The sequence below is a fragment of the Populus trichocarpa genome, chromosome 1 (assembly GCF_000002775.5).
Source record: "Populus trichocarpa isolate Nisqually-1 chromosome 1, P.trichocarpa_v4.1, whole genome shotgun sequence".
NCBI classification, from domain to species: domain Eukaryota; kingdom Viridiplantae; phylum Streptophyta; class Magnoliopsida; order Malpighiales; family Salicaceae; genus Populus; species Populus trichocarpa.
The window spans coordinates 8,757,988-8,781,131 of NC_037285.2; the positions used below are offsets into that span (position 1 = coordinate 8,757,988).

The 23,144-nt window shown below is 31.1% G+C and overlaps 2 protein-coding genes across 2 annotated transcripts; one reads left to right on the forward strand and one right to left on the reverse strand.

Annotated features, from left to right (window-relative positions):
- Positions 1 to 4,742: 4,742 nt before the first annotated feature.
- Positions 4,743 to 7,819, forward strand: LOC7479337 (RHOMBOID-like protein 2). The gene is made up of 5 exons (XM_002298020.4): positions 4,743 to 5,200; positions 6,039 to 6,202; positions 6,505 to 6,668; positions 7,079 to 7,329; positions 7,533 to 7,819. Exons 1-5 carry the CDS (start codon positions 4,926 to 4,928, stop codon positions 7,645 to 7,647), a joined length of 969 nt encoding a protein of 322 aa, XP_002298056.1. The 5' UTR covers positions 4,743 to 4,925; the 3' UTR covers positions 7,648 to 7,819.
- A 5,066-nt stretch (positions 7,820 to 12,885) lies between these two features.
- On the reverse strand, positions 12,886 to 17,256 carry LOC7478064 (protein IQ-DOMAIN 22). The gene is made up of 4 exons (XM_002299519.4): positions 16,658 to 17,256; positions 14,452 to 14,652; positions 13,960 to 14,037; positions 12,886 to 13,871 (listed from the first exon to the last, which is right to left on the reverse strand). The coding sequence occupies exons 1-4, from the start codon at positions 17,075 to 17,077 to the stop codon at positions 13,137 to 13,139; spliced, it is 1,434 nt and encodes a 477-aa protein (XP_002299555.4). The 5' UTR covers positions 17,078 to 17,256; the 3' UTR covers positions 12,886 to 13,136.
- Positions 17,257 to 23,144: the final 5,888 nt, after the last annotated feature.

Genomic DNA, 23,144 nt, shown 5'->3' on the forward strand with positions numbered 1-23,144 from the left:
AGGAGTACAATAAAATCTTCTTTAAAAACAACGACCTGAAAAGTGACATGAGTTAACTTGTCAAGTTCACGATCTGAGTCATGAGACTGAAATAATTCAATAAAAAAAAATTAAAACAATTATGAATTAAGTTGAATTCTCAATTAACCTGATGTTGAGATATGAAATTTTAAAAAAATAAAAAAAAATAAAAACAACTCGAGTCAACCCAAATTTACATGCCAAACGCATAATTTGAGTCATGAGACATGAATAACCTTATAGAAAGCGAACCGAAACAAATCACGATGATTAATTCTTTATCAATCTAATGTTGAAAAATAAAATTGAGGGGGGGGGAAGTCAATCGGGGAAAGGAGAAAAAGACTTGAGTCAACTAAGTTAACTCGTTAAACATGCGGTCTGGATCATGAGATTGAGATAACCTTATAAAAAATAAATGAAAAAAAATTATAAAGTTCAATCCTCATTTAACATAATGTTGAATGATAAAATTAAAATTAAAAAAATATAGATTAAAAAAAAACACTATTATAGTAAATAGAAATTTGTGAGGCCCCCTCCATTTTTAATATTTTGTTAACGTTACATGATAAAATTAAAAATAAAAAACAAACATAGATTAAAAATAAAAGGATTAAAAATATATTATTATAGTAAATAGCATTTTGTAAGGAGGGGTAGAATGAAATCTTCCCCACTTTTAGTTTTTAGTTTTTTTTGTTAATTAATGATAAACATAACAGTAGTATATATTGTGCAAAGTAATTGATAATCTTTTAAATTAATATTTGCAGCAGCACATAGAAGGTGCCGTCTACGGCAATCAAGCATCCATGAAGTTTTTTTTTTCACATTATCTCGTGGCCGTGATCTTGTTGATAATATTTAAAAGATAAGCTTGATGATCAAATGAGATTTTTAAGCTCAAAATCTGAGATGAACGCTTAGAAATTTAATTATTTTAATATAATAAATTAATACAAGGATATATTCTTAAAATCATTTTAAAATAATTGTAATTTTAATTAACGTACAATTTGATTCATTTTTCTACATTTGTTAATGATTTATTGTATGAAAGTTAAAGTGATGATATCCCGACTAGTGTATTTTTAGAAGTATAGTAGATATTATTTTTTAAAGTGTTTTTGTTAATATATAAAAATAATTTTTTATTATTATTTTAAAATTTTATTTTTGATATTATCACATTAAAACAATTCAAAAGCATATAAAAATTTATGTAAAACTAAAAAAATTATTTTTAAAGAAGATATAATTAAGCCTCAATAATAAACACAAAATTAATTTTAATTTCCTTGACATAGAAGGATAGTTAAACAAAAAAATTAGAAAAGTTTCAAATATGACGATGTAAATGGTAGGGGTCCTCGTGACATTGCTGACATCACTAGTCAGCTGGCATATATCAAATGACATGCTAGTCCAGCAGCTCGATACAAAAACCAAGACAGATCTCTCGGTAATATCCACAAATTTGTCATATTAGCCGAAACGGCGGTTCGCAAGGTGCCAACAAACACGCCATCCTCCCTCGAGCAACAGAATGAAGAAGGTACTGGAAAATTGTCCATTCTTGTTTACCATTCCCATTTTCGTTTTTATCTTTGTCGTGGCTAAACGAGTGCTGTTTTCCTGGGTCAAACCTCTTTTTTATCTGAAAAATATTAAATTATTTTTTAAGTGTTTTTTAAATTTTAATATATTGATATAAAAATTAAAAAGAATATAGTTTCAATTAAAAAACAAGTTCGAAAAATATCAACGAAAAAAAAAGGGGAAAAGTTTCAAATCTGATGAGGTTCTCAAGTCTTGTAAAAAATATTTATTAGGTGGGCTAAAATGACTTTGAAAAGAGTGATTGACAGATGGAATCATGGAAGATGCCAAGTGAGTGAGTAGCTTCTAAGCATCAGCTGGCAGCAAAACCCAACAACCAAAATATTTTCCCATAACTGCCATCTCACACGTACAAATTGATTGACAGATCTTCGTTCACGGTTCTTTGCTGGTGTTGCGTACGTGTGTTGAGAGATTTTTTATTTAAAAATATATTAAAATGATATTTTTTTATTTTTTAAAATTTATTTTCAGTATTAATATATTAAAATGATGTAAGAATATAAAAAAATAATTTAAAAAAAAAACTATATTTTTGTTAGTTTTTGCATCACGTTGACAAATTCTTTCACTCCCAACGAATCTCACTCAACACACCATAACTATAGAGGTTGTTTGGGGTTACAACAAAACCTGTATTTTATAATTTTTTAAAATTTTAATTTTGTTTAAAATTATTTTTTTTATATTTTTAGATCATTTTAATATATTTTTAATTTGCTGATATTAGAAATATTTTTAAAAAATTAAAATACTAGATATATTTTTTTAAAAATCACTTTAAAAAACATCTATTATCATCCCCTCATTTGTCGGTTGATAATATTTTTTCTAGTGTCTGAATGGATATCTTTTCTTTGACCCACCCCAGGTATCATGTTATTTAGTTTTTCGCACATAAAAAACAAATTACAAGATTTTCTTGAAGGTAAAATTAAAAAGAAAAAAAGGGACACAATATATACAAGACAAGGTTAGGTATTAATTGAGCTATTGACCATTAAAAGAATATATATAACACGTGTCATTTAATAAGGTGATTCAACCCTTGGGGCGGGGTATGAGTCATGGTTTCAAATCTTCAATCTCATCACAACATATAGACATACGAATTAACAAAAACAACGTGGATCTTGCTGGCTTTTCCCAACAAGGTGAAGAAGCATTTACTATTTCCCTTTTCCTTCGTGATTAGAAAATTGTGCTTTGACTTGACTCAGTCACGGCATTTAGCTAGATTCCTCAATAAATAAATAAATAAATAAAAAGTATTCTAAAACGACAATAACAATAAATCAATTGACTTCTTTTTATTTAAGAGAGGAAACACGTTAGAAATAAAAAGATTTGCGACAAATTAAATGAGAGAGACACGTTACAAAGCCAAAAGGGAGAAGGGAGAAGGTTTCCCTGGTAACGGAAGGTAAAAGAGAAACTGCTCGTGAATGGGGTAGTGTTAATTAATTGGGGAAGGGATAAAGAGTTGGTTAATAAAATAAAATAATTACTCTCCACTCTGTAACATACACATCACAACTATAGTTTATTTTTTGAGGAAATATTCAAGATTGATCTTGCATTGATTTTTTTCGGGTGCTCATATACATGTGTGTGTGTGTATTCCTGCATTCCGTTACAAAAAAAAAAAAATAATCCTGTAGTCATTTTGTTTATTTTTAAGACTCCGGGGTGGGATTCTAACAACACTTGCTTGAACAAGTTTTTGGCCTTCTTATATATGCTTGTGATCAAGCATTTAAAACACATTAATTTTTTTTCATTTTTCATTTTATAAGAATTGTGGTGGGATTATCATTACAGAAGTAACTTAGAATATACTTTCGCTACCAATAAATTGTTAATCCAGCGGTTAAGTCACCGTTATATCCCTACAAGGATGAAAATACAAGTTCGATCTCCAAGAAATGTACTTGTTGGGAGAGTCAACTACAAACCCTAAACGAAATTACTCTCATCTTCTAAAAAAAGTGTAAGGATACTCAGGTAAGGATAAAAAGAAATTTTCGCTCAGAAAATTATTAAAATAATAATTTTTTATTTTAAATATTAGTACACCAAAATAATAAAAAAAACACTAAAAAATTAATTTAAAACAAAAAACAATTCAAATTTTAACAAAAAAAAAAAGGTTAAAACAAACTCTCAAGCACCCTTTAACAAGTGTGCTGCTGCTTTTCACTGGCATTTAGCAAGCCCTATAAGCAAACGAGTAGTTATTTGTAATTATATTTCGGAACAAGAGCACTTATTTTTATTGGTTATGAATTTCTAATAACTACAGGCAGCTGGCTTATTCAATCTCGAATTTCTAATTTTATTGAAAAATAGCATCGTACTCGTTTCTCTTTTCTTTTAAAAGAAGAATAAAGACCACAGTCGTTTGTGTTGAAATGCAACCACTTGCTTGTTCAAGCCGACTTGCTCGATGAAGAACAATTATCCTCTAACCATCTAGGTAATGGTCCAGTAGTAAAAATTTGGGATTAAGAGATTTGCTCCCTCTGTGGTCTCAGGTTCGAGCTCTATGGTTGCTCATATGATGGCCACTGGAGGCTTACATGGTCGTTAACTTCAGGGCCCGTAGGATTAGTCGAGGTGCACGCAAGCTGACCCGGACACCCACGTTAAACTAAAAAAAGAACAATTACCCTCTTCCTACAAGTACTTACTATGCCCATCAACCTTGTTTTGTTAACTTAGCCACACATTATTATTTCATGATTTTTTAAAAATTATTTTTTATTTGAAAATATATTAAAATAATATTTTTTTATTTTTATAAATTATTTCTTACATCATCCCACTAAAATAACAAAATAAATTAATTTAAAATAAAAACAAATTAATTTTCTTCAAAAATACAATACTACCGCCAAAATTAATACTGCCGAACTGATAAAGCGCGCGCGATAATGATATCTTTGAGTGAGTTTATATATTAATTATTTTTTGAAATACATATCTTATAATATATTAATATTAATATGATGTTTTTTTATAAAAAATAATTAATGGTCAATGAACTCAGACATGACTCGCATATAATTAGATTCGGACACGGAGATTACAGTTTCCCATACTTTACAACGGCTAAATCCTCGAAAAAAAAAAAAATTCCTTTCCTGCTCGATTTCTGATTTCTTTCAGCAACTCCCTTGTAAGCCACTTCTCTATTTTAACTTCCCGCATGTATAAATAATCCGTTACTCACAAAAATAAAAAATAAAAAACATATTATCTCTCTGTAAGAGCTAGAGACAATGACAAGTGGGGATCTAGAGAGAGGGACAAAGAACAGAGGAAATAGCTCAAATTTCCCTTCATACTATGTTGAAACAGCAGAGAAGCAATGGACTTCTTGGCTAATTCCCATGTTTGTTGTTGCCAACATTGTTGTTTTTATTGTTGTCATGTATGTCAACGATTGTCCTAAAAAAAATCTCGGTTCTGAACGTAGTTGTGTGGCTAAGTTCCTTGGCAGGTTCTCTTTTCAGCCGTTGAAGGAGAACCCTCTGTTTGGCCCGTCTTCTGCTACGTAAGTTACTTTTGCTTATTTTTGTTCAAAATTGTGAGCTTTATTGGTGTTTTGATGTGGGTTTGGATTTGTTTCTTGGTTGGGGTCCTGTGTTTGGTTTGGGTTTGTGAGGTTTTGTAGTTTATATTTGTTTGATTTTGGATTGGGACGTTGAGAGATTGGGTAGTAGTTTCTTATAACTTAATTTTAGATAATCCTTTTTCTTTTGCCTGTTAAATGGTTCTGATTTGGTATTTTCGATACTTGTTACTAGTGTTAATTGAGACAAGGGCTTAATTGAGCTCATGACAACATATAGTACCAGGTGTTTATAAGCAATATTTGATGAAAAGTTCTGTGTTTTAATCTTGCTTTTACCGGGAATCTTCTTTTCCACTTTATGGACGACGAAATTTGTTCTTGCGATCAGGTATCAAGGCAGAGTGAAAATTACGGTTTTTGGACTTGGTATGGAGTTTTGAGAACACGAGGCTATATCTTGTATTTGGTTTATAGATCGAAGACTACAGGATAAATTTTAATCTGTAATTCATAGAGACATATCTAGTAATGCTTATGATCTCTTGAGTGCTGTAGACTGGTGTCTTGATGGGTTGGATTGAGGGGTGTGATGACATAAATAGTATTCCATGTCAAGTTCTTACTTGAGCTGCAACAAAAATTCTTAAACACTACAATTGTTGGAATTTGTTGTTGCGATTTGTTCAAATTTATGTGCCTTTACTGCTTGTAGGAAAGGATCTGTAAGCAGCCTTCTAATTCATGTGGCAGTAGACAATTGCTTGACCTCTGTTGAGGAACTTTGATAGTTAATCTTAATGTAATGATGATTGTGCAGATTGGAAAAAATGGGAGCTCTTGAGTGGAACAAAATAGTGCGTGGAGATCAAGGATGGAGACTCATCACTTGTATGTGGTTGCATGCCGGTGTTATTCATGTGCTTGCAAATATGTTGAGCTTGGTGTTTATTGGGATTCGCCTTGAACAGCAGTTTGGATTTGGTATGTCATGTTCTTTTCTTTTGGCGATCTATATCAAATCTTGTTGATTATGTGCCTGCATCACAGCTTAAGTTGAAATCAACATGCTTGCAGTTGCATCATTTCACACACGCACTCGCTTGCGCATTCAAATGCTACAAAACAGAGACTGGAAAAACCTTATTCCTTGGATTATTATTGTTCTCAGTTCTCACACTTTAAGCACAACATCAAGTTTTTATTACACTCATCTTTATGGTTTTTACCATTTTATCATAAAACCCATGCATCCGTAACATGTATTTTGAAATATAATCTGGCAGTGCGAGTTGGGCTTATCTACCTAGTATCAGGATTTGGTGGGAGCATCTTTTCTTCACTTTTTATTCAGCGAAACATTTCTGTTGGTGCATCTGGTGCTTTGTTTGGACTTCTTGGAGCAATGCTATCGGAGCTTCTTACCAACTGGACGATCTATTCTAATAAGGTATGCTGTCAACTATTGGTTTCTTTTGCATACATATAAAGGTTCTCTGTGTACTCATCATCTAAACATTTAGGTTTTGTGTTTTATGGACAGCAAAAAGTTGACCTGGAAACAAGCACACGCTCCCATTTGTTTCTGTTTTATAAATGTTTACACATGCACTCAGCTGCCCATGCGCAATGCATTCTTTAAGTTGTTAGTTTAGGTTTTCAGATTTCATGGTTGTTTCATATGGTTCATATATTGTAACAGATACAGATGCTTGTCTACTACTTATTCATGGGACCAAGACCAATGAGACCAAGACATTCTTTTGTGATTGCTTGTCAGATTGTGATGTGGCTGCTTCAATTTTTTTTCAACTGGCTTTAAATAATTTACATCTCACAACTACTTTCTTCTTCTTGTAGATTGCTGCTCTCCTCACTCTCATGGTCATCATCGCCATTAACTTAGCGGTGGGAATTCTTCCACATGTTGACAACTTCGCACACATTGGAGGTTTCTTTACTGGTTTTCTCCTTGGCTTTGTTTTGCTACTTCGGCCACAGTTTGGATGGGTAGAAAGCCAGCATTTTCGTGCAGATGCTCATGTAAAATCCAAGCACAAGGCTTACCAATACATGTTCTTGCTGGCTGCTGCAGTCTTGCTTATTGTTGGGTAAGGTTTTTGTTTTTTTTTTCCTACTCGAATTAAGCAATGTGCTCGATTAATTCAATGCTCCTTTGGCCTCCCCAAACATCAAAAGCTTATCTTCATGAAACCAAGTTTGTCTGTTGTTTCTGAAAGCAAGTTTTGTTGCAGATGAGCGAGTGCAGAAACTTGTTTCTAATTTCCTGTATCCATTATTATGTACATTTCAGGTTTACTTTCGGATTGGTAATGCTGTTTAAAGGAGAGAATGGGAATGATCACTGCAGTTGGTGCCATTACCTAAGCTGTGTGCCTACTTCAAAATGGAAGTGCGAGAACCGATGAAGATTTTTCCAACATATCTTCTGTTTGATAATTTTTTTGTTCTTTTTACCCCTTTATTTGTATTGATTTTCATTTGTTCATTTGTTTGTTGTGCTTTCACATGTAAGTAAACACTGGGATTGACTTTGGACATGAAAAGAGTAATATAACGTTTTAAAATCTTCAAAATGGATCTAATAACTTGCAGAGCATGAACTACAAGCAATCCCTTGTTAATAATATTCAGCTTGGACGCACATGATATTATCCGTTTTTTTAACCCTTTTTCGATGGGAGACCAAATCCGAACTCTATAGCTGGCATCTCTTTCATGGAAATATCCCAAATTAAGGCCCATCATTAGCTGCCTTCTAACACGTTGACCTGATTTAACTAGTTGACTTACAACTTGTCAATCAATATTAAAATAATGAATTAGTTTTAGCATCCAAAATACAGGTCTGGTAAGTGTTGGCATCAGTAGTAATCCAAATATTACGATGAAAGACTCCTTTCCTTGTTTCTTCCTGTGAGATAAAAAGATCCTTACAAACTAGCAATGCTAGCAGCATCTATAGGATTTTTTTTTAAAACTGCAGACATTTTAATTGCTCTATGATGAGCAAACTATTATTTAATCCTCGTGTTTTAAGTGAAATAATTAGTTAATTCCTTTTGAGTTAAAAAAACTCAATGCTGAATCTCTATTTTTTTATATAAATGTAAAATTTTTGCACAAGAATAATACCGTTCCAAACAAATTTGGTGAAATAACACAGTTTAACAGTGTCGTGCTTTAAAAGAGCACGATGGTCAAACTACAATATCCTACCTCGACCGGTTGAATCCAGTTATATTAACCGATCGACTGTTTCATACAAAAACTATAATTTTATGAATATTTTTTTTCAAATATGTTTTATGGGTCAAAATATATATCTTTGTCCACCTTGTAGACTTAAAAATAGACTCCAATTAAAATCTTAAAAAGTTATTGTTTACATAGTAGTAAGTGATTCTGAGCAGTTAAGTATGAGTCTGTCATAACTAAATGAGGATTTGCCCCAAATAGATTACGTGGATGACCTAGCTATTACGGGAGATTTGGTTGCGCTACACTAGGATAAGAGCTCAAAAGGGCTATAATTTTTTATCTGACCGTTGGATCGCGTTGAAATTTTTACATGAGTTTTCAGAAACCGTTTTTCTTATAGTAGCCATTATATCACTATGCAAACTGTCCAATCTTTAGATATAAAAAATATCGCTAGAGCCACCTAGTTTTGGCAATTTTAAGATTTTCCTTGTAATTTTTGGAGCCGGTTGACCAGCTCCACTGACCATTACGAACCAGTCAATCAATTATGCTAGAAATAGCACAATTTGACCAAGTCGTGTTTAGAAATAACAACATTTAGTAAATATTATGTTTTTAAAGCGTGAGATAATTAAAAACTATGTTATTTCACCAAAAACAATTTTACTCCAATATGAATTCACTATTTTTTAAAAAAAATTTCTATGCTAATTTTCAGGAATTGGGTGTTATACAAATGCGTTGGCGATGAATAAAAGCCTGATGAGGTATTGGGTTTGTTTCTTAATAGTAGAAAATCATGGGTTCTGCAAAAATTAGGAAGTTTCAGTGGGGTTAATGTAAAAAGTGATAAAAAGTGAAAATCATGGGTTGTTTTTCCGTGAAGGGTTAAGGATAATTCAATTTAGTGTAGTCCAGGGGAGCTGTTTTTGCAAGTTTTGAAAGATGTCTTTGTTTCATAAAGGATTACTTACTATTTTGTTTGTATGGTTGAAAAATATTTTTTTAATTTTTTTAATATGATAATATTAAAAATATATTTAAAAATATATTACTTTAATATATTTTCAAATAAAAAATATTTTAAAAAATAACTATTATCATAAATTAAACCAGCTCTAAATGCATAAATGAATGGAGGTCGTAATAAAGCAAATTAAATGGATCACTTGCACGCAGAGCTTCGCTTGCAATTTCCATTGTTTAACATCACAGTGGAATAAGATAGAATCTAGTAAGATTTGTTTGTTAGAAGTAATTAATTGAAAAAAATGACTCTGGGATGCAACAAATTGTTCGATGCTCATCACGGCATGTGTTGTTCCATTATCATTATCATTATTATTATTATTATTATTATTATTATTATTATTATTATTTTGCTTTGATGCAATAGATTCATTGAAAATCTAAATGGTTTTGTTTAATATATAATGGCTCTTTAGTGATTTTTAAACTATAATGGTAATCCGATGATTTTTTATCGATTTTTTCGTGTTCTTAATTCAATACAGAAATGTTTCAAGTATTATAAATATATAAAATATAATTTCTGAAACTAAAAAAAAATCACGTGCAAATCTTGGAAGGGTAAAAGTAATTTTCCCTTCTATCTCCAGAAAAGCTGATTGACTCTCTTGAATATTGGTGGGTTCATGGCCAGCACATAAAACATAAAGTCTACGGAGCTGTGAGGGACCGAAGGCCAAATAGTTGGGCCACTTAAAAAGCTTGTGGCTGAACAAGGCAAGAGCTGTACATGCTGATGGCATTGGGCCACTCAAAATTTCCACGGATAAATTCGGCAATTAGTATATAATTTTAAAAAAATAGGTGAATCAATACCGCAGCAAAAATAACATAACTTTACCTATTATGGTTTAAAACTATGATATATATTAAATATTGTGTTTTTAAACTGATATTAATTAATTGTCAATCCCGACAAGCTATTCTCTTGATCCCCGACTCTTCTCGAAGCCCTCGCTCAACAGATTCTTCTAGCTTTTGCATTTTCCACCCAGCTTTCTCTGCGAAGTTCAACATCTTTTGACTCTGTTCTTCAATGTGCTCTTCTGCGAGAGCCTCAAGGCTGCCTTCTTCTCCTCCCGGTATGAACTCACCACACCTATATGTTGCTGAAGTGACAGTGTGGTTGTGGCCATTTCCACATGCATAACCTTTTTGGGTTTTTGGGTTTTTTTTTTTTAAAAAAAAAAATTAGGACTGTAAATCTTTTTTTTTTTTAGAATAAGATTGATTCAAAAAGATTTTGTAACATAGTAAAGTTTGATTATGTCGTGCTTCTGAAGCGCGACATGATCAAACTTCAATCTTCTATCTTAATTGGTCGATCAGTTAGATCTAGTTGTATTAATTGGTCTACTGTTTAATACATAAATCATAATTTTATGAAGTTTTTCTTTCAAAAAACTATTGTTCACACAATAATAAATGATTTTGAGTAGTTAGAAGTGAGTCTGTCATAACTAAATGAGGATTTGCCCAAACAGATTACGTGAATGGTCTAGCAAATGCATTTATGGACCGGTAAAACAAATTTATGCTCAAAAAAAGGTCTGATCATACCATACCAGAATAACAACTCAAAAGAGCCATAACTTTTGATCTGAACATTGAATCGCGCTTAAATTTTAACATGAGGCCCTGCATCGTTACGCGAATCGTCGGATTTTTAGATATAAAAAATCTCATTGAGACCCCCAGTTTTGACACTTTGATATTTTTATTGTTCTTTTTGGAACCGAACAACCCGTTTCATTGACCATTACAAATTAGTGGATTGGTTAAGTCAGAAATAACATATTTTGACCATGTTGCACTTTAAAAATATGATATTTAATGAATGTTATTATTTTAAAATGTAATAACTATTTTATCATACTTAAAAATAATAATATTTAATAAATATTTTAGTTTTAAAACTGAACTTTACCAAACTATAATATCTGACCAAAAAAATTTACTTTTATATCAATTCTTTATTTATTTTTTAATTTTATATACTAATGATCTAATTTATCCAAAAAAAAACATTTGTGGTCCTTCGAACCAACGCAATTGAGTGGAAATTGCACTTTTTCTTGGGATTTTAGGAATTTGGCAGTTAGTCACCTCATTCACTCCCTCTCTCTATCTCCTCTGTCACACACATACAGAAAAGATAATGATACTTATGGTAGCCTAGACTTCAAATCTTTACACGCTTATGCTAAAAAAATTTATCTATTTTATTTCCCAAGAAAATAAAAGGGAATAAAATAAGTGACTCGTTTAAAAAATTTTGTTATTGATAGAAGAAAAGGAACATAAATGAGTAAATGCCTCTGCCATGAAAAATTGACAAAATGGGGCTGTGTTCTTTGACTTAGTCCGTGTGTGGAATTTATAAAGTTTGAATATTTTCTGCCTAAAAGTTAATTTTTTTATATATTTAAGATTGTTTTGATATGTTGATTTTAAAAATAATTTTTAAAAAATAAAAAAATATCATTTTAATGTATTTTGACATAAAAAATACTTTGAAAAACAACAACAACCAGCACAAAAAAAAATGTCTGTATAAATTCAATGACATGCCGTGCTTTCCACTATTTTACACGTAAGATAGCTATTGCATTTTTCAAATACAATATTTATTAAATATTATTTTTTCAAAACATAATAAGCTGAAAATATACTATTTCACTACAAAGAATTTTAAATAATGTTATTCCGTTATTTTTTTTAATTATTGTGCTAATTTGTTTTAAAAATCCAATTTTTATTTGGGTATAAGATGTACTAATAGATGAATCAAAACCTGCGCACTAATGCATGGCAGGGGGCAACTCAATGTTTCCATTTGAACATAAGATGTGGATTGACAGAAGCACAATATGTTAATATTAAGCTGTACATTTATTAAATATTGTTTTTTCTAAAATAGGACAAGCTAAAAGTGTATTATTTCATAAAAAAAATTAAAAGGTGTTATTATGCTTTTTTTAAAAAAAAAATTCCAATTCCTATTTGGTTGTAAGATGAATCAGAACCTGCACTGATGCATGGCAGGGGGCAGCTCAATGTTTCCATTAGAATATAAGATGTACTGGTAAGTTCCATTGATTGACCATACGGGGTGGCAGGAACCTAACCAAGTCTAGCTCTGGATTGCGACCATCACAACCACCGACATCAACTTTCCCATGTCTTCAAAACATGTTCTTCAATGCGATCTCCCAGATCCATGTGGGGCACGAGCTCCCTTTAAAGCTTGAGGTATTTATTTTGACAATATTAGCTGTTTAATTCACCAAATCGTCAGCGACGAAGAGTAAAATGGCTTTGTAAAGTGCTATGCCGTCATGATGCATACAGGTAACCACTGCACAAATCTAAAAGTTGTTTATTTCAGAAAAGATAGCACAGGTCAGAAAAGATTAAGAAAAACAGGCCGTAGATAATCGTAGTTAGGACTTCGGAGATGATTCACACTCCTAGTTAAGCCTTAGTTTACCCTTAATACAGAAACACGGTTCAAATACACTCCATGTAAGATTTCCATTGCGATTCTTAACGTCTAGCCAGCGCCACTAGACAACTTAACACAGCTCAGACTACGACAGATCAAGTATAAACTAAGTTACGTACATTTGTTAGCCAGATTATAAGCTACTCCAAAAACTATGTTTTAGTATCCCTGCCCAATAGGCATTCCCAGCTTGTCCAAGCGACCAGATCCAGGGTAAGCTTTGCTTGAAAAACTTGCACGCAAGGCAGAAGCATGCTGTGCACTACTCGATCTTGGCTCACCACACCCGAGAACCGAGTATCTCCTGGTTGAACTGGATCTCTCATATTGGGGTCTTTGTTTTGGAGCGCTAAGAGATCTCGCCTTAGCCCTCGAAGATTCAGTGTTACACATATAATTTGGGTAGCCATAATAACCGATTAGGAAGTTTCTTGAGCCATCACTCCTACTGGGAGTGAAGGGACTTCTCTTACTACTACCACCCCTTGATGATGCAGAGTAGAACTGTGGGCTATTTTCAGCAGTGCATAATGCTTCTTCGACAACATGAGAAAACTTCAATGGACTTAAAGATTGAACTTCACAAGATGAGGGACTTGGAACAGTTTGATGGGCTGTCGAGTCTTTTGTAGTTGTGAAACTATGGCTATACTGATCTGACAGGGAAAGGTGAGAAGAGTGAAAGAGATTTCTACGCTTGGGAGTAATGTGGGGTTTTCCAGTATCAATCTCAAGGATCTTGTCACTCTTATCATCATCAATAGTGCCAGTTCCTGCCAAAGGGACTTGGTGATCCCATGTTTGATCATCCATCCGACGCTCTGACCAATTTAAGGATAAGTGTGCAACGTCTAGATCACCAATTGCTCTGCCTTTACATTTTGACCCAGTTCTCTGCAAATGTAAAGAACAGGTCCATAAGTGCACAAGGCCTGGATGATAACAGTTGAATAATCCTCTAAAGGGAACCAAATAACAATACCTTAAGTATTGATGATTGTTCATATTTTCCACTCCTGGCACGAATGGCATGCTCGAATTTTTCAGGGGTTGGCGGACCCTACATGTAGTTTAAATATGATCATTAACACATAATGAGTGAACTAAAGTACATGCGCCTAGAAGAATAATTTAATCCTCCAATTATCTGCTTCCAAGAAAAATATTGATACGCCAGAAGTTATTTTAATTTCATGAGCACCGCAGCTATGTTTGAAGGATGGAATTTGTTTTACAATATGGCTCTCACTGATTTGTTATAACCACTCTCAATGGACCACCAAGCTTACATCATTCAAAAACCATAAATTAATATATATATATATAGTGTAAAGTTGTCTTGAGCCTGAAAGAAAGTTGGTCTACAGCTCCAAAGGAAAAGTATCCTTGAGTCCATAAAGCAATGCAATTCACTTCTCAAAAAATTCCAGTAAAAAGAATTCAAATATGGGAGGGAAAATTGAGTTCCTCTTACAGGGTGTTGAAAGCGAGAGGACTTGCTACTTGAATGAGAAGATTCAGAAATTTGGGCACGTCCAGAACGTGCTCGAGACTGCGCTCGCAGCAAAGCTTGCATTCGATGAAGCCACTCTGCAGTTCGCTTCCTCTCAATGTGACCTCTTACCAGAGCTTGAAGTCTCACCAATGCCTTTAACGCCCGTAATGCTCTCCTAGCCTAAAGGATAAACCATTAAAAATAGTCACTAAGCTAAACCAAATCAGAACTGTAGAACAATTCTTCAAGGGCTAACCTTATAAACTAATGCTTCTGCAGAAATGCTGAATCATTCATTATATACAGATAGTTAAGTATAATCAAAATCAATAAGGAATCTCAAGCTGGTCACAGTATCACACTGTTACATTCACTGCAATTTGAAAGACAGCTTAAAATTATGGCGCCAAACAAAACAAAAGTCACACCACCTTGAAAATTTGAAGGGAAACAGGACATAAGCCTTAAAAGAAAGCGTTGATCCCATCTGACACTACATTATAGATGACAATGACATCTCACTAGCCGCCCTACCCAGAGGGAAAAGTATAAAAGTAATCCACGAGCCTCTGACTTTAGTAATACCATATTAAAGAAACCAACTAACCCAACTTTCATCTTCAAAAAATTCATTCCGGACAGAGGAAACATGTGAACTTTTTGTTAGTTCGGACCCACCCTCACCTATTTGCAAGACCAGTGAGATGGATGAGAGCAAGAACATACATGGAAAAGAGGAACCTCAAAAGGTCAATTAATATGGTTCAATGGTCCAATCAATTTGAAAATTTAAGCAAGATTTAACGACCACATTCCTTAATTCATAAACTTCTTTTTGTATCTAATTTTTACGGCATTTGAGGTTGTTTGGGATCGCTACTGAAATCCTGTTTCCCAAAACTTTGAATGTTTTTTTTAAATTAATTTTTTTTTAATATTTTTTTATCGTTTTAAACTTTAAAATGATAATGTAAAATATATTTTTAAAACATTAAAAAAATATTATTTTAATATATTTCTAAACAAAAATCATATTAAAAACCAATCATTATCACAATTACAGAAAAAAAAGCTAAAATCCATAGAAGAATTAACAATTTATAGGCTGGACCCCACAATTTGGAATATAACACTACCGGATTAGACAAACCCATCTTGTTCATGAAGTTATTATCATGCAGATAAACGACCCTTGTGGTCCAAAAATAAACACCTGTAGGTTAACCATTAGGTAAGACAATTTTCCACGTCAAACCAAAAACATTTAAGCCACAAGACATGCCGATCAACTTAACAAACACACCGACAAAAACCATACTCCACTAATTAAACTTGACAAAAACATGATCTCGAGTCCAAGTTGATCCCATGTTTAAAAAAAAATTAAAATTATTTAGCTTAAAATTAACTTTTTTATATATGTTTTTTAATTATTTTGATGTGATAATTTCAACATTAATTTTTTTAAAAATAAAAAACTATTTTAATTTATTTCTTAATAAAACTCGCACCAACCATAAGAAATGGCTTCCCTTGACATTATTCCACCAAACAAAAAGGAAACATCAATCGAAAGTGCAGGAACAAAATTCTTTCCATTAAATGCTGAAAATCCCAACTCAACCAAGATAGAGGTGAAAATTTTAGGTCCACGTGGATTTTGGGATGGTGCATGTTACACACCCCGGTAAGGTGATAGGCACTACACAACAACTATTAATACTAGCACCATATATAATTCAATTATAGGACTTGTAAATGGAAAGAGAAAAACCTCCGTCCAAAAAAGCATTCTCATTCGGACACTTGAGTTTCTTTAAACAAAACGACAGAACAGAACAACTCATGTGAGAATGCAATGAAAAAGGAAAAAAAAGAATACTGCAAGAGTGGAAACGAATCCGTTTTTGTAACTTAGCAGAGGAGGTGATTGAATGCAAAACAAAAATCCCATCTCCTTCAAACAAAAAAAATACGTGAAAGAGAAGAAGCTTAGACACGAAATCGTTTAACTCAGTTAAGAAAACACTTTTTTTTTGTTTTAACAACTAAATAGTGCTAATCCACACAAATAGGCTAAAATACCTAACTAATTAAAAAAGATTAATATTCTGAAACAGAATAGAATTGAAGAATAGGGGACGTTAGAAGGAAAGAAAAGAAAGAGAGGGGCGAATTATATTACCAGGTAGCCACGGAAAGCAGCTTGAATCTTAACAGCAGCGAGGTCTTCACGTAATCCAAGACTCCCGCTAACGTTCGCGACACTGTTATTAACACACCTCCCACTACTTGTAAGTCTCACAACCTCGGCAGCTGCCTGAGCCGCTGCAACAGCAGCCTCTGCAACTGCAGCGGTAGCAGCAGCCACAGCAACCGCATGCTTGTTGGGGTCCTCCTCAAACTCCTGCCCGTACAGAACACCAGTTTTACTGGCTTCAATATCTTGTTGTCGCTGTTGGTGGTCGTGGTCTTTTTCACGGCGGGACTTAACAAAACTCCATCTCCGTTTGTCTTTAGAACGAGTGGTTTGGGGGTGGTCTAGTGGTGGGTCAGGTTTCTTGAATCCGAGAACGGCACGGAACCATTTGGAAGCTTTGCCCATTCAGTGAGAGGGGAGTGTCAACGATGGTTTTTCGGTGGCCGCGGTTTGCATTTGCTACGAGAAACAGCAAGAAAGGAGGAGGAGGTGGGAGAGTTTTAATTACTCTTGAATGCTATGTTGGAAGTGAAGTAAGGAATGTAAGAGAAGGTGTTTGTTGGAATTTCATAGGTGGGTAATAAATCCGGGGAATTTTATACGATTTGGAAACTGATGGCACAATTTAATAGGAGTGGTGTATTTTGGGTACGGGGAAAGTACATTCGCTTCATTGCGCGTGTACTCAAACATTTATATTTTTTTCATTTCTAATTAATTTATTTGTACTCCGTGACGGATCATATCAAAAATATTTATGAATGTAAAAAAGATATATTAGCACTATTAATGTATTTTTAGGATTGAGAAATAATTTTCTTTTTAATAAAAAATTTAACATTTATATTAAATCAAATAAATCAAGAATTATATATATAAAAAAATATTAAAAAAATATTAATACAGATTAAATACTAAATTAAAAAGTTAAAAAATAAATATAGATCAAAATATTATATTATAGGAAGAAATTTAATTTTTTTATTTTATTACATACTGATTATTTTTTTATGAGAAAACTAATAATTAAATTCTATAAAAAATAATTTGCTGATATAATATTTTTTTTCTTATTAACCATATTTTCTTAACTTAAAAATACAATTTTCTGAAACAATGTGATTTGTTTAATAAAAATTAATGGCCATTAAAATAAAAATTTAAAAGACTTTTAAAGATCCAGAATAAGGATAAAAAATAGATGTCTTTAACTAAAACATCTTCACCGTATTAATGTGTTTATTTTTATTTTATTTTTTGACAATTTTTTTATCATGATGTTTATTTTTAAAGAAAAAAAGTTAATAGAATCATAAAAGTAATTAAAAACAAATTGATGATCATGTCGCGGATATATCATAAAATATAAGAATAATATACTAAAACTTTCTGGATTCTTTTTTTTTTTATGTAATCATGTGAGGATAAAAACAACTGTGCAGGAAAGCCAGCAAAACAAAATAGAAAAAAACAATGATAGATCAGGAAGGATTGTAAAAAAAAAAAAAAAAAAACCAACAACCAACCTCGGTGATTTTATAAAAAAAAGACTCTTCAAACTAAATTTTTACTATTTATCCAGTTATTTTTTAAGTTAATTAAATTTTAAATTTATGTATAAATATTTATGTTTGAATTTTAAATATAATTTTGAATTATATTATTTTTGGATTTGAATTAAAAAAAATTTGTTGAAATAATATTTAAAATTATATATATAATATGAACAATACAACCTTAAAATAACACACTATAATACTTCCAAATCAAAACATATTCTTCAAATTAAAAAAACAAAACATAAACCATATCAGAATTGACAAACTAGATGTTAGTGACACTGGAAATGTTTTATATCATAAAACAGAACCCAACCTCGATGTACCAGAGAAAACAGAGTGAAGAAGCCAAAGTCTTCGGGCATCGCATGACATTTTCATTAGTTTAATGCAAAAGAGACTCTGGTGTATTAAATAGAATATAATGATAATCTTATAAATAAATTAATATTCCTTGTTGATTATTTTTTACACAAAAGCAAGACGATATAAAGTGTTGTTAATATATAAACTTCATAATATAAAATATATTTTTTTAAATAAATCAATAAAAATATCACACGACAGAAGGTTTGATGTAATTAACCCTATATTTTATAATACCATAATTATGTGGTGTTTCAAGACCACTCACTTCTATTATTTAGAAAAGCTTTAAATTTAATTGTATTTAGTTTGAAAAAATTAAAAAGATGTAATATATATATATATATATATATATATATAATTTTATTGTTATATGCATAAAATTCTCATAAGTCATATATTTAGGAAGCATTTGAAAACGTTGGTTAATTCGTGTTTTTAAAAAATTTAATTTTTTTATTAAAAATTAATTTCTTAATATATTTTATATTGTTTTGATTTGATGTATTGATTTTAAAAAATATTATTTTAATATATTTTATCATAAAAAATAATATTTAATGAGGTACATATAGTGTCGAGTACTGATAATACTATTTTACTGTTTTAAAAGATGTCATGAGCTCGTGAATGGAAAGGCAGAAAAAAAAAGAGAGAGTCTTGAATGGGACAGAAAGGGAAATGGAAAAACGTGACATGGAATGATGGAAGGTGTGGGAGAACCTGCATCGTCTGTCCTGATGCGACTGCACGTAAAGCTAACAGGAGTGGATAATAGACATTTTTAGCCACGTAATTAGTTTCCCTGAGATGGGAACATGGTCGGTTCAAGCCTCCATTTTACCTTATTTACCCCCATAAAGCCTTGCATTTTTTTTCCTTTTCTTTTCATAGCGTGCAAAATTTCATTAGCCAGTCATTGTTGAGAATCTAGGCCCACGAATTCGACCTGTATTATCAGTTAAAAACAGTGGGCCACCACATTGATTGATCAGATCTCAGGGGTGGAGAAGGAAAGATCTCCTCGATAAGAAAAGCGCCTGCTCCCCACAAATAGTTCAATCAGGTGGATCCGAGCAGATCTTCCCGATTCATATTTTCTTGGCCGGGATCGCCTCTCGAAGAAAACGACTGATTACAACCACATTACGGAATGTCTTCAGTTAAGATATTTTTTTTATTTTTTTAAGTATTTTTATTTAAAAAACAATTATAATAATATTTTTTATTTTAAAAAAATTATTTTTAATATTATCACATTCAAATAATATTAAAATATTTAAAATATTAATTTAAAATAAATAAATAAAAATTTCAAAAATATTGAAACACATAAACAAACAGGTCCTAAGAGTATATTGTGGTAACTGTTTTTTTTTTTATTTGAAAATATATTAAAATAATATATATTTTTAATTTTTTAAAATTAATTTTTTATATTAAAACAATTTAAAAATACTAAAAACTTGTTAATTAAAAAAAAATTAAGTTTCGAATAAATATTATCTTGATTGCAATAGCTAACAATTTCAGAATGAAATGAGAATGTTCCAAAAAAACAAAAGGTGAGAGACTTCAATCTATCTGAATCAAGCTATATGAAATAATTAAAGTTCATATATTTTTTATTTTCAATTCTGTATATGGATTTCATCAATAAAAATCATATAGAATTTATTATTAATTAATTTATATCAATTTAAATGGATGAAATATTAAATAACTGGGGTTCTTAAAATAACAGAGCTATATGAAATATTAATATAGGTTGGCAATGTAAAAAATTCATGTTCTGTACCTGAACATTAGTTCTATTAGACATCTCAACAATTTATATTTTGTAATATGATCCTAGCAACCTGGATTCATCGTTGCTTTCGAATCACGCGGGTAAAGGAGAAGATTATGAGCTTAGAAAGGAAATAAAAGAAAAGAGGGAAGTAATCTCAAACGGCGGAGATACATGAAAATCACATATGTTTTATTAGTTCGGTGTAGTGTTATGCCACGGGTCTATTATTTTTTTTATAAAAAAATATTAAAATAATACAAATTTATTTTTAAAAATATTAAGATTTTAATAAAAAAATTTAAATAGCAGCAAAAAAATCTAGGTCAAATCTGGTAAATCTGTTGAATCCATGACCCGAAAATAATATCTTGATAACTCTATAGAAAAAAAAGGTAAAAAAACAAAAAGTACCAATTTAAAAAAAAAATTCCTTTAATATTTCCTCAAATTAAATGCCAAAAAAATGAAATTAATAAATTTAATTTAATTAAAAAAAATCCTTTTTAAAGAAGCAAAATTTAACAAAGACAAAAAAAAAAAAACTCAAAACAGCCCTTGTTATTTTAAAAAGAAAAATAAACCTTATAGAAAGAGAGTAAAAAAGTGTGTGTGTGTGTAGCTTAAAAAAAAAAATCAATCAAGCCTGAGTGAACCTTGTAAAATATAAACCCGAGTTAAACTCTCAAATCCATAATCTGTTAAATTTTTAACCCAAGCTCAATCTAGGAGCTCAATATCTAAAAAATTAAATGTTAGAGGATATTTAAAACAAAAATTCTTTAAAAAAGCTAAATTAAATAGTGACAGAAAAAAAAACCAATGCAGCCTATGTTTTTTTCAAAACAACTAAAAAATATCATAGAATAACAAGATGCTAAGGATGAAACAATAAACTAAAAAAAAAGAAAAAAAAAAAGATATCTGAGTCAATTTCGTAAATCGGGGTTAATATCTTAAACATGTAAACCATTATATTTAGATATGGACTCAACTAAGAAGCTAAACACCTGGCTAGTTAAATGTTGGATGATGCAACAAAAAATCAAATTAAAAAGATATTGCAAGGTAAAAAAAAGTACAATAATAAGAAAAAGATTGGATTTGAAAGAAAAAAACTAAAGAATGATGAAACTACAAAAAAAAAATTGCAAAAATCATCTAAAAAAATAGTTACTAAAAGAATAGAAATCAAATGTGATAGATAAAAATATTGCATGGGGATGAAATTAAAAACAATTCTTAATTTAATAAACTATTATAAATAAAAAACAATTGCAGCAGGGAGAACAAGGATGAAATTGAAAAAACTCCTTAATTTTATAAAGTATTCTAAATTTTAAAAATTGTAATAAAAAGAATATGGTTAAAATATTAAGTGCAACAAGCTTTAGGGGCTGATTTGATTTTTTTAATTATATGCGTGAAAATCAAGTAGGGGAATGGAAAAAAACAAAAATAAAGGTCATAGGTGCTAGATTAGCCGCCATAGGACTACACGCATCGTTGATCAGTGGAGGAACGACGAAACACTTTGAAAGCCACCTTGGAATCACAGCCCACCGAACGGCGTCGCACCTGCCGTTCAAAGGCGATTGACACTGTTCAATCAATTTTTTAATTTTTTTAATTTATCAAATTATCCTAATGCCCCCAATAACTACCAAATGATCACATGTAAATGACAAAAAACTCCTAAATCAAAGATAATTGTTTATAATTTTAGAGGTAATAAAATAATTTACTTGTTTAAAAATCAAGTCGGACTAAAAAGCCCCTTAACCCATGTATTTTTTTTGTTTTTCAAGGGCAATTAAATAATTACACTATACAAAGAAAACATAAAAATACCATCCAGTCTTTTCCTTTCAAGTAATGACCATCATGTTCCATGAAAAATACCATCATACCTCTACTAAAGCATGCTATTTTGCCCACCAAAAAATACAATCAGCTTTTCACACTATAATAGGGTGTGTTTGAGATTGTGATAGTGGTGACGGTTGAAAATGCTTTTCGTTTAGAAATACATCAAAATAAAATTTTTTTATTTTTTAAAAATTATTTTTGATATCAGCATATCAAATCGATCCGAAAACATAAAAAAACAAAATCAATTTAAACAAAAGAAATTAAATTTTAAAAAACACTATTTATATCACGTTCCAAACCCTCCCTTAGTATAGTGTAATGTAATGTAATTGACTTGGTCTTTTATCTGTTGTTGATTTTTTTTTTTAGAAAAAGAATTGAGATGTCAGTCATCTAGTGTGCTATTTAAGGGAAATTGAGGTTTATAATACCCGAGGAGAGCGGGACACGAGGTAAAAACTTTTGATGGTAACATTCACCATTTCTACCTGTTATTCGAGGGAAGGGAAAGGGATGTCTAGGTTAAAGAATCAACCTTTAACGAGGGGGAGGGGTAAATTTTTTTTTTTGGGGGAGGTCTTCCTTATATATATTTTTCTTTCTTAATTTTATACCTTTTTTCTCCATTAAAATAGAACCCACTTTTACAGTAGGTTGTGTCTTGAAGCACTGTAGACGATATTGTTTATTTCAATGTGCATTTTTTTTTCTATTTTTTATCTGGAAACTTTATTTCTTTGCTATTTTATCCACACACTTAGTACTTGCATTGATTTATAAGGTATAATTTATTTTTATTCTATCGGTTTTTAATAGTGTTTCGCCTATAAATTAAATATCATTTTTATGAAAAAAAAATTATTTTTTTCAAGAAAAAAATAGAAAG